Raw genomic sequence first — 18,574 nt, 5'->3', positions numbered from 1 at the left:
AAAAAAAGGACCATCACAGATGGACTGGAGCCTCCATGCGAGGAAGACGGCGGCGGTGCGCCGGGCGAGCTCTCCCGCCGGTAGCCATGGAAACCACGATGGGGAAAAGAAGCCAGAGAGAAACAGAGGAGAGAGATGGTATGCTTTTGTTTTGTGTCTCTGTCAACTGGGCCATATGCGGATGTGGAAGGACAGAAACGGACGTCCGTGTGTGACCTCGTCTGTCCGTGGCCACGCAAATTCTTCTTAAATTTGGTCGAGGTTTGGGTCGCGCCGGACTCACAGGCCGTCCGTTTTGTATTTGCGTCCGCGCGTTAGAACAAGTTTTTACCCAAAAAAACAAAAGCGGACGGTTTAGATACCCGCGTTGGAGATGCCCTTATGTACTTTGTTGTCTGTACATTCTAGTCTGCCCACAGTGTCCCGCGATTCCAGTCCTCTTCGCTTAGTAACACCCGTGAGATTACCAGGCGGGCTGATGCAGTTGCCGCAAGCACTAACTGCAAGCGGGCTGATGCAGTTGCCGTGAGCATCCGCAACACTGGAGCTGTCCCGCTCAGCTCTATTGCATCCCGCCCCGCTTGCAACCTGCTGTATGTAATTCCTATATACCGACCAGATCGACAGTTACCGCGCGCCGCATATCTCCCATGCGCGGTATGGCCCAGACAGGTTGGCCTAGTTCGCCTGTTATTTCTATTTTCTGTTTCCTTCTTTCTTTTCTGATTTTTTTGTTTCTTCTCTGTTTATTTTTATTTTTTTCAAATTTGAAAATATTTCAAATTCAGAAATTTTTTAAAATTCAAAATTTAAAACCGTTCAGATTTAAAAAAATGTTTAAATACAAAAAATCAAATTATAAAAATGTTCAAATTTGAAATTCGTAAAAATATATAAAAAGTTCAAATTTAAAAAAATGTTCATAACTAATAAATGTTAAATTTTTGGGAAAAATAAATTTTACAAATTTTAAAAAATGTTCAAATTTAAATTATGTCCATACCCGAAAATGTTCAAATTTCGAAAAAAATCAAAATCTGAACATTTTAAAATTTCAAATCTGAATATATTTTAAAACTTTGTTCTTTGAATTTTTTTAAGTTAGATATTGAAAAAGAAAAATATTAACAGAAAAGAAACAACAAAAAAATAGAAGAAAAAACGTACCTACTCTTAATGGGTCGCGGCCCAACCAACCAACCTGGTCGCTGGGGTGTGCGGTGCCTCGTACACGCCTCGTACTCTTACATTATTCAAACTTGAACATTTTTTTTGTGATTGAACATTTCTTTGGATTTTTTTTTCTAAATTTGAACATTTTTTTGAGATTGAACATTTTTTCAGATTTTCAATTTTTTTCAAAATTCGAACATTTTTTAATATGAACATATTTTATATTTGAGCATGTTTTAAATTTTTTTAAATAATCATTTCAAATATGAACATTTTCTAAATTTGAACATTTTCACGTTTGAACGGTTTTCAAATCTGAACGGTTTTCAGATTTGAACGATTTTCAAATTTGAACATTTTCTCAATTTTTAAAATCTCAAAATTTTCAAATCTGAAAAAAATAAATATAAACAAAACCAAAAAAAAAGGAAAAAACAGAAAAGAAAAAAGAAAAAGGAAACATAAAAGAGAGAAAAAACGAAAACGAAAAAATCCTACTACCCACACCCACGTGGGGGGTGTGCGGTTGCCGGTAGCCACCGACCTAGTTGATGTATATGTTTTCCCGGGCGACGCCGCCTGGTGGCCCTTTTTTTGGGATGGCTACTTTTCATGTCGGTCCTTCATACTGCGCTGGACTTGAAGCTATTGTAGTGGTTCTTTTTGCTTCTTTTTTAGGGTAACTATTGAAGTGGTTCTTGTTTTTTTTTAGGGAAGGCTATTCCAACAATTTACCCTAAAAATCTATATATGCCAACAATTGCTAAAGAATCCTATTTGCAACGGTGAATGAACCGGCGAATTTTCTACTGCCTAGGGATATTTACTTCTCTTGTCTTCTAAAATCTTCTCAATATATATAGCCAACGGAGTACGCCCATTGTATCATTCTTCCTACTGAAAAAGAACATGTACCAAAAAAGCTTTTTTCTCTTGCCATGACTGTGGAGCAGTTCACTACCAAAATAATGAAACGGCTCCACAATAATGAAACAGCTGTATATGTCTTTTAATCTTTCAATAAATTTTACCCACCAATAGTTGAGTCCACTACTACCAAAATATTTTTGGTAATGTGCATTTACGTGTGCTTCTTCTAGACCTTGCACTGTTTTGTTTTTAGTACAGTAGTCGACAATGATTAAAATATTACACGACTATTAATTCTACCAACAAATACTGGTAGATGCAAGTATCAAAATTAATGTTGTGCCTGTAGAGACCTGCCAACTACTCGTGGCTTCAGTATTATATAATAATAGCTACAGATCTCTGGATCTTGGCCCTATATATATGCTCAATCGATCGGAGCACACACAATGTTGTTCTTCCTACTGAAACTATTATCATCATATCAGATCTTCTGGTTGCCATGACGATAGAGCATGTCCTTCATATGGCCAAAGGGGGAGGAGAGACCAGCTATGCCAAAAACTCGTGGCTTCAGGTTTGTAAATATATAATCTTCTAGCTAGACTCCTAGCTTCAGATATAGCACATAAAGTTGGTTAAGAACTTTCTCTTGCGTTTATGTATGCTAGCGGAGGGCTTTGCTCGAGACTACACCGTTGCTTGACAAGGCTGTAAGGGAAGTGTACATGGCTCTTTCCCGTCCAACGATGACCATTTGTGATCTAGGCTGCTCCTCTAGTGAAAACACACTCTTCTTTGTTTCGAAGGTGATCGAAGCGATGTGTTCCCACCGTCGCGAGCTGGGTGCCAGTACCAAGGTCGAGCTCCAGTTTTTCCTCAGTGATCTACCTGTAAACGACTTCAATCATCTCTTCCTGTCACTTAAAGGGTTCAAGGAATCAATGGCAGTGGGACACGAGGGAGACACGCTACCTCCATTTTATATTACCGGGTTGCCAGGCTCCTGCTACAGGAGGCTTTTTCCTGACAAGAGTGTTCATCTTTTTCACTCGTCATATTCCCTCCATTGGCGCTCTCAGGTTCGAAGATTCACAAAGCATAATTAACTTTTATGTCTCTGTTCTTAACTTAGTCCTAAGATTTGTCTTATGCCATGCAGTTTCTTGATGGATTAGAGGGCAACCCAAACGAAGGAAACATTTACATTGCCAAGAATACACCACCATATGTGGTAAAACTGTACCAGGAGCTATTTCAAAAGGACTTTCTGCTCTTCCTCAAACTTCGATATGAAGAACTTGTGTTTGGTGGACAAATGTTGCTGATATTTCTTGGAAGGAAAAATGAGGATGCATACAGTGGAGAGCTGAATCTTGTGTATGGGTTACTTGCAAAATCTATACAATTCCTGGTTGAAGAGGTAACTATAATAGTAAATCCAACAGTAACTAACGAGATTTTTCTTTAACATCTAAATTCCATGAAACTTCTTTTTAATGGTATCACAATAGGGCCTAGTGGGGAAGGAAAAGCTTGATTCTTTCAACCTGCCCATTTACGGACCGTCGGTCGATGAAGTGAAGATGGTGGTCAAGCAAAGCGAATTATTCGACATTAACAAGATTGAATTGTTCGAGCACAACTGGGATCCTTATGACTACTCAAAGAGCGATCACGTGGACGACCCTCTCCAAAGTGGCATGAACGTCGCCAAGTGCTTGAGAGCAGTGATGGAGCCTCTTTTTGGGAGGCATTTCGGTGAATCTGTGCTCGATGCCCTCTTTGATAAGTACGCGCATAACGTTGCTGAACACCTTGAGAGGGAGAAGACCAAGTACTCCATCATAGTCTTGTCCTTGAAGAAAGGATAACATATATCTGTGTTCAATGTGTATTGTATGAACTAAATGTGTATGGGTCTTACTGAATCGTTGCATCTCCCCGTTGGTTGTATGTCACAAGCTCTGAACGTGTTATTGTCCAGCGACGTGATTCCTGTCAGTCGAGTGTGGTCCTATGTGTCTGTGTTCCAGTAGGATGAAATCTGTGTACTGTTTGATGTGTGCTATCATAATTGGTAAGTGATAATCACTTTGAATGGAGTTTCATCGAAGTTTTACAAACTTTAACCATTCAGTTGTACACATGAATTCTATATTATTTATTCAAAATTTTCTAAAACTTCTGCTGGATTTCAGCACACTTCATATAGAAATCTCGGTCCATCGGAAAACCATAATGATTAGCCTTCACTGATTTTTAGTCATTTCACTTATGGCAGACATATTTTGGCACCAAATTAGAAACCATCATCATAATTCAAAATCAAAAGGCCGCATGCTGGGCCCATGCCAGTGCTCTAGAAGGTGGTCGTGAACTAAGTGTGCACGACATTTTCTTCCACACTTTATGTTCTAGGTTCTTCTTCCTCAAACATTGCAGATGAAAAAAGTGCGCACGGCTCGAACACCCTATGTCGTTCTCTGAAGTGTTTGTTCGGTGTGACAGCAGAACAATACAACAAAACCAAGCCATGAAGCCTCAGTTTCTCTTGAACGACCTGCCCCAAGCAGTCACTCTCTGCCACCTATGTTATTGACTTATTGTCCGAAGCAGCAAGATATGGTCGCAGTAGATCTGAGTGTCGACATGAATGAGTTGTGCATGATGGCATGCCAGTTATTTGCACATTTCAGGATCAGATCTCGATTTGCAAGACCTGGAAGAGCTGTCGCCAAGCTGCAGAACGGCCACATAGCACAGCACCCTTCGGTGATCTACCTATGCCCATGCAGCATGCTTTGCTGACCATGATCGATAACACAAAAAATATTTGCACGGTCAGTACCCGCTACGCCCGCTGCATCCAACTGTCGGGTTGGAATAGATCTGGTGACGAGTATTACGTTGAATTATCACAATACAACTGTAACATCCCAACCTTGTTTATCTAAATAAAGGAGTGATCATGTGCATTTCATGCATTTAGTTTGCATTGGAACAAAATTTGCATCTCCATTTTTTTTGAATTATGCAAATCCCTCTCTATTTCTTTCTCATTCAAAGCTTGCAAGTTTTTAATACTAAGCAACATGGTTTTGTTGTTTCTCAATAAGGCCATGTGTGTTTAGAAATATCTCTGAAAAGTTTGAGTTTTCAAATCAAATTCAAACAGATTCAAATTTGAATTGAATTGGAGAAATAGAAAAAGGAGAAAAAAATAGAAAAAGAGAGAGAGAGAACCCTCTCTTCCCTCTCCTTGGGCTCAGCCCACCTCTTTCTCTCTTTTCCCCTCTCTGGCCGCACCCAACACGGCCCAAGTGGCCCAGCCAAACCCACCACCCAGCCCAACTACCCCGCAGGGGGGTTTTTGGAAATTTGTCATCGTCTCCCCGCGCACCGAAGCTGCTCGGTGGCGCACGGCCGGCCACCCGATGCTCCGGCCGGCCACGATCGTCCCCGCCGCCCCCCGGCGGCTATAAGAAGCCCGCCGCCGCGCCGCCGAACCCTAGCTCCCCTATTTCTCCTCCCCGTGCTCTCCCGCGCCCAAGAAACCCTAACCCTAACCTTGCGATAGCCGCCGGCCACCTTCGATTCCGGCCGCCGCGAGCCCTCTCCCGGCGTCGCCGACCGCACCAACGCGTCGAGGGTGAGCCCCTGGTCCTCGTGATGCCCTCGGCCCGCTCCCTTCGCCTCTCTAGCTCCGCCGCGCGCATGCCTCCGCCCCGGCCGCCGCTCGGACATGGCCGTCGGCCATGCTCCGGCGACCAATCGAGGCGGCGCCGCCATCCAACGGCTCGCCGCGTCGCCCGCGTCGTTTGCCCTCTCTCACGCGTCCTCCGCGCCACGGAGCCTCCGATTGGAGGTCAACCCGAGCTCCATCTGCGGGCAATGGCCGCGCTGACGTCATGCTGACGTCAGCGTGACGTCATTATTCAATTTTCCTTATTTTTGTATTTTTCTGTAATTAATTTCTGTAATTTCTGTAAATAGAAAAATAATGACATGTGGGTCCCCTGGTCAGAATTTTATCAATTTAGGAAATATTTTAGAAAAGAATAAAATTATGACATGTGGGTCCAACTTTATTATTATTTGTTTAATTTTCTCGAAATTGATTTAAAATGAATTAAACTTGGGAAATTCATAAATAATTCATTTTAAATCAGAAAAATATAAAATTATATATCAAAATGATCAGAAAAACAAATCCTAGTTGTTTATCCATGTTTCATACATCTTTGAACCAATTAAATATGAGCCTTAGTAGAAACCCTAATTTGACCCCTCTCATATGTCGGGGTTCGAAGCCGAACCCCTTTAATTTCCATCGATGCACCTAGGGTTACCCAAACCCCTTTAATATGACATATCATCATGTTGTATGTGCATTGCATTGTACCTTGTCTTGATTGTGCTCTTCCTTTCCGGTGTTTGGTTCTTCATCGATAGGGACCGAACGCGAGCTCGAGATCAACGCCACCGAAGAGCGACGTCGAACAACGAGGGACAAGGCAAGCCCTAACCTGGTTCATATATGGTTTCGAAATGCTTTTACTTCCGGTTATTACATATTGCATACGCTTCAAATATGTTTTATCGGCAGTTGTAGATATCCTATGTGTGCACCATTCTATCCTTGTAGCCTAAAGTTCTCGATCCACCGCTCCCAAAAAAACTAGGTTGAGCTTGATCGCATCGCTAGGGCCTTGTATATGATATGCTTAGCCATGCTTAGCTGTTGAAGTCTGATCCATCCGGTTGATGAATCAGAGCTACGAATGAACCTAGTTTGTCAGGATGACGTGGTAAGATCAGAGATGATGTTAATAAACATGCTAAAGGCTTGGATGGGCCGCCACATGGGTATGTGGTGATTTGACTCGTTCTCGCCGATACTAGGACCCGAGTTCTCGCCTTCGGAACCAAGACTGAGCGTACAGCCACACGGGGCCCATGGGAACCCCTTGGCCCGAACTTACCTAGCTTACCCATGAGTCAATTAGTTTGCGAGTTCCATTTGCCATACGCATGGGGGAAAGGTGGAAAAGGTTTTCAAAGTGCATCATACAGGGCGTGGCTAGGGTGAAGGATGCCGAAGGCATTGAACCGGATCCCCGCGCATAATGACCGGACCGCCTCGGAGAGTGGCTACCTACGATGACGGAGCTCCCGGCTTAGTTTGACTCATGGAATAGGCGAAGTAAGGGAAAGGTTTTGGTCGACCACCCTCTCGCCAAAGACACCAAGGAAGTGTGTTAATCTATAGTGGCATTAAGAGTCTGGTCGGCGCGTGTGGGTAAAGTTGTACACCCCCGCAGGGTAAATCTTTTCGAAAAGCCGTGTCCACGGTTATGGACGACTTGGTGATGGATTCCGTGATCATAGACAACTTGAACCTAATCGTAAAACTTGATGTTAATGTGTGAATAAGGATCCCTTCTCGGGGTGTCGAGGGGTGATCCTAGGTGATAGGTTCGGGTAATGATGAAGATTCGGTGGATTCAACATGATGATCTTAGAGCTAGAGTTGATATCGCTCTCTTACCTCTTTTAAAATGATCTCGAATAGACGAGCTTCGCTCCCTCCCGTTTACAAAGGAAAACCGGCTTTCCGCAAAATAAGCTCCACATAAAGCCTCGCATACCCGCTTTGCTAACAGGTTGTACTAAGTCTTGCCGAGTCCCCGTACTCAGCCTTGCATGCTTTGTTTCGGAGGAAGTTCTCCCAACCGATGGTGGCTTCTACCTCGACGTCGACGAGTAGTTTGGAGTTCCTCGAGCGGCAGCTCGAGACTTATGGGCTGGGACGTCGCCTTATGTTATGGCCTCTTAGGCCCTTTGCGATCTTGTTATCTAGATAACATAATTTGCTTTCCGTTGCTTGTTGATTTGTGGTCGGTGACCTCCGCGTGTAATAAATTTGGATCTTAACTCGCTAAGAGTTGTAATATATTTGCTTTCGGCCGTAGAGTCACCGTTGTGTTACCGATTCTCACCCTGTAGGCCCTAGAGATCTAGGTTAGGCTTATGCCAGATGTGATATCTGGGTTTGTCTAGCCCTGACCTCCGGGGTTCCCCACAGGTTTTGGTATCAGAGCAGGACTGCCTATAGGAAACCCTTTCGACTGGTCGATGTTGAGTCTAGTAGTTGTGAAAACTATTTGAAAGTTAAAGGTATTTGCAAAAACATCTGAATAGGATTCTTTTTACTCCTTATCTGGTGTCATTCTAATGCTCGAGTCATCTTACCTTGTTTTGATTGAAAAAGGTTTTACCTCTACCCTGTTATTTCCAAACTTATAGGATCTACGGGTTTGGGTTGTTTTCTCTAAAAAGTACTCCGTACTTGGTTGCTTAGCTCAGTGTTCCTAAAGTTACATCAGTTGATCTGAATCTTGTTCCTTCTATTCAGTGAATGTTATCATTCCGTTGAATCCTTTCTAAGGAATCTGTTTCTCATGATCTTTGTCTTTCTCTTCAGGATGGCTGGTCGTGGTCGTGGTCGTAACCGACGTGGACAAAACAATGCTGAACAGGAACTGCCGCCACCTCCCACAATGGCGCAGGTTCTTAACAACATTGAGACCAACCGCCCGAGGAATGAACAACTCCCGGAGCGTGTAGCTCAAAACACGTAACGTCGTCCCGACAACCGTGTCACACTTGGGGACTTCATCCGTGCACTACCTCCTCGTCTTCACCCACCCTAAGGAGCCTCTTGATGCCGATGATTGGCTTCGCACCATCGAGCGCAAGTTCAATGCTCTTCATGTTCCACCGGGTGAACGCGTGAACTTCGCCACCTACCAGCTTAGAAGGTGCCGCTGGTTCTTGGTGGGAAGGTTTTCTGGCTCTTCAAGCGCCAGGACATGATGTTACCTGGGAGGAGTTTGTCACAGCTTTCCGTGCAGCCTATATCCCCAAGACTGTCATGGACATCAAAAGAAGGGAATTCCTGGATTTCAGTCAGGGGAAGATGGATGTGGAGACATATGGACGTGAGTTCACTCAGCTGTCTCGCTATGCACCACGTGATGTGGTTGATGATGCTGACAAGCAAGATCTGTTCCGAAAGGGACTTAACCCCGAGCTTCGCTATGAGATGCTTCCTTTCACCTTCGAGTCATTCCAAGACCCGCATAACCGTGCTCTTCCGATGGAGAACGGAAGAAAGGAAATGGAAAAATCCAAGAAGCGTGAAGAAGGTGATTCTCGTGCGTCTTCCTCTCACAACAAGAAGCGCCGAGTCCGGATCCCTTACAATGCCGTACCTCGTGCTCCCTATGCACCAAGGTCTTCCGGCAATAACTCAAAGCCACCCTCTGGTGGTTCAAGCTATCGCCCTGCCATGGGTACTGTGCCTAGTGGTGCTTGCTACTCTTGTGGTCAGCCTGGCCACTACTCAAAGGAGTGCCCTCAGAAGTCTGCTGGTCGCGGATATTCTCAGCCCAAGAAGGATGACAAATATCTCTCCTCTGGTCGTGCTCATCTGACCCATGTCTCTGCTGATGAGGTTGAAGAGGATCCAAGCGTCCTAATGGGTATGCTCTATATAAACTCAATCCTAGCTACAGTTCTGTTTGATTCCGGAGCATCGCATACATTCATATCTCAAGAGTTTGCAAGAAAGCATGATATACCCTTCGAGACAATGCCCTTCCCTCTAGAGATCACAACTCCTGGTTCTCATTGGCAAACTATCTGGATTACCCCTGAGGTTATAATCAGTATAGGGCCAGTGTGGTTCCCTACCTCTCTCATTGCCCTCAAGTCAACTGACATTGATGTCATATTGGGCATGGATTGGCTAGTAAAGCATAAGGCTGTCATTGATTGTTCAGCCAGGTCTATTGTGCTGACCGATCTTTCCGGCAAAAGCATTCTATACCGGGCTCCATCTCGCAATACCTCCGTCGGCAAGGTTTACCCCTGCAGCCGAGTTGTATGCCATTGAAGCCTCGCCTAAACCAGAAATCTCCGATGTCCGGGTGGTCCGTGACTTTCCGGATGTCTTTCCCTGAAGAGTTACCTGGCATGCCACCTGATCGAAGTGTGGACTTTGTCATTGAGTTGGTTCCCGGAACTGCCTCCTGTTTCCTGAGACCATATCGTATGCCTCCGGAAGAGCTGGTTGAACTGAAGAAGCAGTTAGAGGAGTTGGAAGAGAAGAACTTCATACAACCCAGTACTTCCTCCTGGGGTTGCCCTGCCCTCTTTGTCAAGAAGAGAGATACCAATATTCCGCGGCTGGTTGTTGATTACCGTCCGCTCAACGCAGTGACAATCAAGAACAAATACCCTCTTCCTACAATCAATGATCTTTTTGATCGCTTGTCCTAGTGCCACAGTTTTCTCCAAGATGGATTTGAGATCAGGGTACCATCAAATCAAAATCCGCAAAAAGGACATTCCAAAGACAGCGTTCACAACTCGTTATGGTCTTTACGAGTACACTGTCATGTCCTTTGGCCTTACAAATGCTCCTGCCACTTTTATGCGGCTCATGAACTCTGTTTTCATGGAATATCTCGACAAGTTCGTCGTGGTCTACATCGACAATATTCTGATCTACTCCAAAACCGAAGATGAACATGATGAACATCTTCGTCTGGTGCTAACCAAACTTCGTGAACACCGTCTCTACGCCAAGTTTTCTAAATGTGAGTTCTGGTTAAGAGAGCTCATCTTCCTTGGTCATGTTATCTCTGAAAAAGGTGTTGCAGTCATTCCAGATAAAGTTCAAGCCGTTCTTGACTCGGAAGACACCTAAGTCAGCCTAAGGAGATTCGTAGTTTTCTCGGTCTGGCGGGTTATTACCGCCGATTCATTGAAAATTTCTCCAAGATTGCCAAGCCAATGACCGATCTTCTCAAGAAAGACAAGAAGTTCGAATGGTCAGAAAAGGCTGAAGAGAGTTTCCAGGTTTTGAAAACCAAGCTGACTACTGCTCCTGTGCTCGTCCTTCCGGACACAAGCAAAGACTTCGTTGTCTATTGCGACGCCTCTCTCCAAGGGCTCGGATGTGTGCTGATGCAAGATGGTCATGTGGTGGCCTATGCCTCTCGACAGTTGAAACCACATGAGCTAAATTATCCTACTCATGATCTCGAGCTTGCAGCTGTGATCCATGCTCTTAAGCAATGGCGACCTTACCTTTATGGTAATCGTTGCGAGTTGTACTCAGATCATCAAAGTCTGAAGTATCTTTTCACCCAACCGGATCTGAATAACAGACAGAGAAGATGGTTGGAAGTCATAAAAGATTATGATCTAGGTCTCAACTATAAACCCGGCAAAGCCAATGTCGTTGCTGATGCGCTAAGTCGGAAGTCCTATTGCAACAATCTGATGGTTAAGCAAGCGCAACCTTCTCTCTATGAGGAACTTGCAAAACTCAACCTTGAGATTGTTCCTAGTGGATTCCTTGCTAATCTTGAGGTGAAGCCCTCTCTTGAAGACCAGATCAATAAGGCTCAGAAGCAAGATTCTGGCATTACCGAGATCAAGAAGAACATTGCTAGCGGAGTTGCTAAATGTTTCTCCATCGATGATCAAGGTACCGTTTATTTCGGTAAGCGTCTAGTCGTGCCGGATAAACAGGATCTCAAAGAGCTAATCCTTAAAGAAGCTCATGAATCACCCCTCTCCATCCATCCTGGTAGTACCAAGATGTATCGGGATCTCCGCCAAAGATTCTCGTGGTCTGGGATGAAACAAGAGATCGCTAAGTTTGTTGCTGAATGCGACGTTTGTCGTCGCGTAAAAGCTGAACATCAAAGACCTGCTGGCACTCTCCAACCTCTATCTACTCCAGAGTGGAAATGGGATGAAATTGGCATGGACTTCATTACCGGTCTCCCCAAGACCAAAAATGGAAGAGATGCTATATGGGTAGTCATTGACCGTCTATCCAAGGTTGCTCACTTCCTTCCTATCCGAGAAGACATAAAAGCTAGTCAACTAGCAGATCTATATATCTCACGGATAGTCACTCTTCATGGTGTTCCTAAGAAGATCATCTCTGATCGTGGAAGTCTTTTCACCTCAAAGTTCTGGTCTAGCTTTCAACAAGCTATGGGAACTCGTCTTTCCTTCAAAGACAGACCTATCATCCTCAAACCGGTGGTCAAACCGAAAGAGTGAATCAAATTCTTGAAGACATGCTCAGTGGCTCGTGTTATATCCTTCGGTAAAGATTGGGAAAAGTGCCTTCCATTTGCCGAGTTCACTTATAACAACAGCCTTCCAATCTAGCCTGGGCATGGCACCTTTTGAAGCTTTGTATGGCGTAAGGTGTAGAACTCCTTTGAACTGGTCCGAAACCTGGAGAAAGAAAGTTCTTCGGACCAGATATAATCAATGAAGCAGAAGATCAAGTTCGCATCATTCGCGAGCGCCTGAAAACTGCTCAGTCACGTCAAAAGAGCTATTATGATCGCCATCATCAAGAAGTGAAGTATGAAATTGGTGATCAAGCTTATCTTCGGGTCACTCCTCTCAAGGGTGTCCGTCGTTTCGGTATCACAGGCAAACTAGCACCTCGCTATGTTGGTCCTTTCCGCGTCCTTGCCAAGCGTGGTAATGTTTCCTACAAGTTGGAGTTACCTTCCAACTTTCCTGAAGTTCATGATGTCTTCCATGTGTCTCAACTCAAGCGTTGCTTCAAAGATCCTATCCGTGGTGTTGATCACGAGACTCTTGACCTTCAAGAGGATCTAACTTATCGAGAACATCCTGTTCGTATCCTTGATGAAGCCGAGCGTAAAACTCGACGTCAGAGCATCAAGTTCCTGAAAGTTCAGTGGTCTAATCATTCTGAGCAAGAAGCAACCTGGGAACGAGAAGATCGTTTACGATCTGAGTACCCTTCCTTCTTTTCTAAAATCTAGGAATCTCGAGGACGAGATTCTTGTAAGGGGGTAGAGTTGTAACATCCCAACCTTGTTTATCTAAATAAAGGAGTGATCATGTGCATTTCATGCATTTAGTTTGCATTGGAACAAAATTTGCATCTCCATTTTTTGAATTATGCAAATCCCTCTCTATTTCTTTCTCATTCAAAGCTTGCAAGTTTTTAATACTAAGCAACATGGTTTTGTTGTTTCTCAATAAGGCCATGTGTGTTTAGAAATATCTCCGAAAAGTTTGAGTTTTCAAATCAAATTCAAACAGATTCAAATTTGAATTGAATTGGAGAAATAGAAAAAGGAGAAAAAAATAGAAAAAGAGAGAGAGAGAACCCTCTCTTCCCTCTCCTTGGGCTCAGCCCCACCTCTTTCTCTCTTTTCCCCTCTCTGGCCGCACCCAACACGGCCCAAGTGGCCCAGCCAAACCCACCACCCAGCCCAACTACCCCGCAGGGGGGTTTTTGGAAATTTGTCATCGTCTCCCCGCGCACCGAAGCTGCTCGGTGGCGCACGGCCGGCCACCCGATGCTCCGGCCGGCCACGATCGTCCTCGCCGCCCCCCGGCGGCTATAAGAAGCCCGCCGCCGCGCCGCCGAACCCTAGCTCCCCCTATTTCTCCTCCCCGTGCTCTCCCGCGCCCAAGAAACCCTAACCCTAACCTTGCAGTAGCCGGCCGGCCACCTTCGATTCCGCCGCCGGCGAGCCCTCTCCGGCGTCGCCGACCGCACCAACGCGTCGAGGGTGAGCCCCTGGTCCTCCGTGATGCCCTCGGCCTGCTCCCTTCCCCTCTCTAGCTCCGCCGCGCCATGCCTCCGCCCGGCCGCCGCTCGGACATGGCCGTCGGCCATGCTCCGGCGACCAATCGAGGGCGGCGCCGCCACCTAACGGCTCGCCGCGTCGCCCCGCGTCGTTTGCCCCTCTCACGCGTCCTCCCGCCCACGGGAGCCTCCGATTGGAGGTCAATCCGAGCTCCATCTGCGGGCAATGGCCGCGCTGACGTCATGCTGACGTCAGCGTGACGTCATTATTCAATTTTCCTTATTTTTGTATTTTTTTCTGTAATTAATTTCTGTAATTTCTGTAAATAGAAAAATAATGACATGTGGGTCCCCTGGTCAGGATTTTAATAATTTCATAAATGTTTAGAAAAGAATAAAATTATGACATGTGGGTCCAACTTTATTATTATTTGTTTAATTTTCTGAAATTGATTTAAAATGAATTAAACTTGGGAAATTCATAAATAATTCATTTTAAATCAGAAAAATATAAAATTATATATCAAAATGATCAGAAAAACAAATCCTAGTTGTTTATCCATGTTTCATACATCTTTGAACCAATTAAATATGAGCCTTAGTAGAAACCCTAATTTGACCCTCTCATATGTCGGGGTTCGAAGCCGAACCCCTTTAATTTCCATCGATGCACCTAGGGTTACCCAAACCCCTTTAATATGACATATCATCATGTTGTATGTGCATTGCATTGTACCTTGTCTTGATTGTGCTCTTCCTTTCCGGTGTTTGGTTCTTCATCGATAGGGACCGAACGCGAGCTCGAGATCAACGCCACCGAAGAGCAGCGTCGAACAACGAGGGACAAGGCAAGCCCTAACCCGGTTCATATATGGTTTCGAAATGCTTTTACTTCGGTTATTACATATTGCATACGCTTCAAATATGTTTTATCGGCAGTTGTAGATATCCTATGTGTGCACCATCTATCCTTGTAGCCTAAAGTTCCCGATCCACCGCTCCCAAAGAAACTAGGTTGAGCTTGATCGCATCGCTAGGGCCTTGTATATGATATGCTTAGCCATGCTTAGTTGTTGAAGTCCGATCCATCCGGTTGATGAATCGAGCTACGAATGAACCTAGTTTGTCGGGATGACGTGGTAAGATCGTAGATGATGTTAATAAACATGCTAAAGGCTTGGATGGGCCGCCACATGGGTATGTGGTGATTTGACTCGTTCTCGCCGATACTAGGACCTCGAGTTCTCGCCTTCGGAACCAAGACCGAGCGTACGGCCACACGGGGCCCATGGGAACCCCTTGGCCCGAACTTACCTAGCTTACCCATGAGTCAATTAGTTTGCGAGTTCCATTTGCCATACGCATGGGGGAAAGGTGGAAAAGGTTTTCAAAGTGCATCATACAGGGCGTGGCTAGGGTGAAGGATGCTGAAGGCATTGAACCGGATCCCCGCGCATAATGACCGGGACCGCCTCGGAGAGTGGCTACCTACGATGACGGAGCTCCCCGCTTAGTTTGACTCATGGAATAGGCGAAGTAAGGGAAAGGTTTTGGTCGACCACCCTCGCCAAGCACACCAAGGAAGTGTGTTAATCTATAGTGGCATTAAGAGTCGGTCGGCGCGTGTGGGTAAAGTTGTACACCCCCGCAGGGTAAATCTTTTCGAAAAGCCGTGTCCACGGTTATGGACGACTTGGTGATGGATTCCGTGATCATAGACAACTTGAACCTAATCGTAAAACTTGATGTTAATGTGTGAATAAGGATCCCTTCTCAGGGTGTCGAGGGGTGATCCTAGGTGATAGGTTCAGGTAATGATGAAGATTCGGTGGATTCAACATGATGATCTTAGAGCTAGAGTTGATATCGCTCTCTTACCTCTTTTTAAAATGATCTGAATAGACGAGCTTCTGCTCCCTCCTGTTTACAAAGGAAAACTGGCTTTCCGCAAAATAAGCTCCACATAAAGCCTCGCATACCCGCTTTGCTAACAGGTTGTACTAAGTCTTGCTGAGTCCCTGTACTCAGCCTTGCATGCTTTGTTTCAGAGGAAGTTCTCCCAACTGATGGTGGCTTCTACCTCGACGTCGACGAGTAGTTTGGAGTTCCTCAGGCGGCAGCCTGAGACTTATGGGCTGGGACGTCGCCTTATGTTATGGCCTCTTAGGCCCTTTGCAGTCTTGTTATCTAGATAACATAATTTGCTTTCCGTTGCTTGTTGATTTGTGGTCAGTGACCTCCGCGTGTAATAAATTTGGATCTTAACTCTGCTAAGAGTTGTAATATATTTGCTTTCAGTCGTAGAGTCACTGTTGTGTTACCGATTCTCACCCTGTAGGCCCTAGAGATCTAGGTTAGGCTTATGCCAGATGTGATATCTGGGTTTGTCTAGCCCTGACCTCCGGGGTTCCCCACAACAACATGCATCCTTATATCTTAAAAAAAATCATTTCTATGCAACATTTTCCATATGTAGTACACAGGGATGAAAATGGAGAGAGGAGAGTTTCTGAATTTTCCCTAGAAAACAGGAACGGTGAGGAAATATGGAAAACATATATGGAATTTGGTGGAAGGGAAACCGAAACAAAAAAAAAATCAAACGAAAATGGAACTGGAGCGGCGTTTTCAGGGAAATAGAAACGGAAATTAAACCGGCAAATAGGGACTCTCCGTTTTAATACTTGTCCCGCAAAAAAATCTTACGTATAAGAGCAACGCAAAAAATATGATCTCAGAATCTAAGGATTAGGTCACTCCACTTTCATAATTATTAGAGAGAATTCCTTATTTGACACTGCTTAAAGTTTCGATTCCTTATTTGGCCCTGAAAAACTTTGTCTTCCCTATTTGACCATGTCTCAAATTTTCTTTCCTTATATGACACTCTAGTTCATTCCGAGCACTAACGGTGTTACAAAGGGACCTGAAAAGTCGCTTTTGCCCCTGGTACATTATGTCACCGAAATTGAACATGTAATATATAAAAACTAGTAGATTCATCTTTATGCCATATATATATATATATGTAAGCGAGGTGACATGTATGTTGCTATGTCCATGTATGTATAACATATTAGAATAATGAAGTGAACAATGAAACGGTGAAGTTGCATCAACAAATACATTTTCTAGGCAGGTAGTAGCAAAACAAAAAATCAAAGAATGAACCGACACATATTGTTTGCAGATACGATCATGGAGCTAGCAGCCTGACACCACTACTTGCTTTGGTGCGTGTGACAGTGTGAGAGACGCATGTTTCCGAGATCGATTTGTAGATCTGGCTACGTTATGCGTATAACCAAGTGATGATCTCTTAGATGTGGTGTACATGCAGGAATAGTTAATCGGAGATCTGCAAGTGAGAAAAAAAAAGTATGACAGCAGAGGGACGGGGGCGCATCCAGAGGTGTATATGATGCCCCCCACGGGGGCCTCACAGGCGTTTGAATTTTCGGTCGTCCGATCGAGCTGACGTGGCGCGATCTCGGCCGGCCGTTCCGTCCAGGGCGCGAGGCCCTCGCGCGGATCCGCGTTTTATCCATGGGTCGCCTGAAGCCCGCTCGGCCCGGTGTCTCGCAAATCGGGAAGAGAGCACGCAACCCAGGCAAACCCTATCGCGCCGCCACGAGCCTCGTCCTCCTCTCCCCTCGTGCACCTGCCGCGATAGCTCCCGCCGACACCCCGCGCCGCCTCTCCCCTTCTCCACCCATCGCGTCGCCCTTCCGATGGTCCGCGCGCGCCGCCCCTTCTCCTCCCGTCGCGCCGCCCCTTCTCTCGCCTTCGGATGGAGGTCTTCGACGGCGAAAGTGCAGCGCCGGCGGTGGGGGCGGTAGGAGGCACTGTTCGAGCTCTTCCTGGAGACGGCGCTTGGGGAAGGGCTGGCCTAGAGGAGGAGCAAGGTGGAGGAGGACCGCGGCGACTTCGTGGAGCATGAGGCGAGCCTGGTGCTGAGGCTTGGCCTGCTATGCTCGCACCAGCTGGCCGGCGCGCGTCCGACAACACATCGAGGTCGCACCGACGATCCGAGCTGCCTGGAACCTGTCGCCCACGTACGAGGCGGTTTTCCAGTCTGCATCCCCGTCACTGTCTCCCTCTGAGCTAGCGATGCAAAAGTCTGCGGTCCTCCATCTTGTCTTCGTGAAGGTTTGCAGATCCTCTCTCTCTCTCTCTCTTGATGAATCTCAATCTCTCTCACTAATGCTAGAAAGGGTCGACAGAGGGCATGGACCTGGCCTAATCAATGAAACCAGCAGAGGATTCGATTTATGGTTGGTGCATATATGCAGAATCAAGTCTGCAAAAATGGGGATTTCCCAGTAGTATTTTATTTTGTTCCCAAATGTGTACATAATATGTGCACTGCATGATAAATGAAGGTATGTAATGTCCCAGGTTTAGAGACGATCGAGGGGTAGATTTTAGAAAGGGATGTGCATTGCATAGTAAATTCTGGGGAAATTTCGCGCTTTTAAACAAAAACTGCATCGAAGGGGACAAGTTTCTCTCTCGACACCTTACAGGGTTAGGGTTTCGAGAGTGCGACAAACTTGTAACTCACCTAATTAAATTAGGGTTTTGAGAAGAGAGAAGTGTATTGCATTACAACTTAAGTTGCATGATTGAATTCAAACACAAGAACTTTTGAATTTCAAATTTAAACATAATATGAATATCTCATAATTCAAAATTGAGGTAATTCATTAAACAAATATGAATAATCAAAGAATATAAACATCACATTTATTTAGTAAAGCTCATTAGGGAAACTTTGAGCTTTATTAATAATCACACAAGATACAATGTCAATTACAATATTCAGAATTGAAATAAAGGAATTACTTACAACACATTACA

At 45.1% G+C, this 18,574-nt stretch overlaps 1 protein-coding gene across 1 annotated transcript; it reads left to right on the top strand.

The window, feature by feature from the left end:
- The first annotated feature begins 2,472 nt into the window (after positions 1–2,472).
- LOC124685464 (anthranilate O-methyltransferase 3-like) lies at positions 2,473–4,175 on the top strand. The gene is made up of 4 exons (XM_047219819.1): positions 2,473–2,620; positions 2,715–3,125; positions 3,206–3,466; positions 3,558–4,175. The coding sequence occupies exons 1-4, from the start codon at positions 2,546–2,548 to the stop codon at positions 3,915–3,917; spliced, it is 1,107 nt and encodes a 368-aa protein (XP_047075775.1). The 5' UTR covers positions 2,473–2,545; the 3' UTR covers positions 3,918–4,175.
- The last annotated feature ends 14,399 nt before the right edge of the window (positions 4,176–18,574 follow it).

Source organism: Lolium rigidum, chromosome 1 (genome assembly GCF_022539505.1).
Source record: "Lolium rigidum isolate FL_2022 chromosome 1, APGP_CSIRO_Lrig_0.1, whole genome shotgun sequence".
NCBI classification, from domain to species: domain Eukaryota; kingdom Viridiplantae; phylum Streptophyta; class Magnoliopsida; order Poales; family Poaceae; genus Lolium; species Lolium rigidum.
The sequence above is the reverse complement of the archived record's forward strand: the minus strand, read 5'-3'. Positions and strand labels throughout refer to the sequence as shown.

What these genes read in the sequence shown, in the direction of transcription:
- LOC124685464 (XM_047219819.1), top strand. Translation starts at nt 2,546, where the DNA reads ATGACGATAGAGCATGTCCTTCATATGGCCAAAGGGGGAGGAGAGACC. An exon ending in CCCTCCATTGGCGCTCTCAG is followed by an intron (nt 3,126 to 3,205) that starts GTTCGAAGATTC and finishes TATGCCATGCAG; the next exon opens with TTTCTTGATGGATTAGAGGG. An exon ending in TACAATTCCTGGTTGAAGAG is followed by an intron (nt 3,467 to 3,557) that starts GTAACTATAATA and finishes GTATCACAATAG; the next exon opens with GGCCTAGTGGGGAAGGAAAA.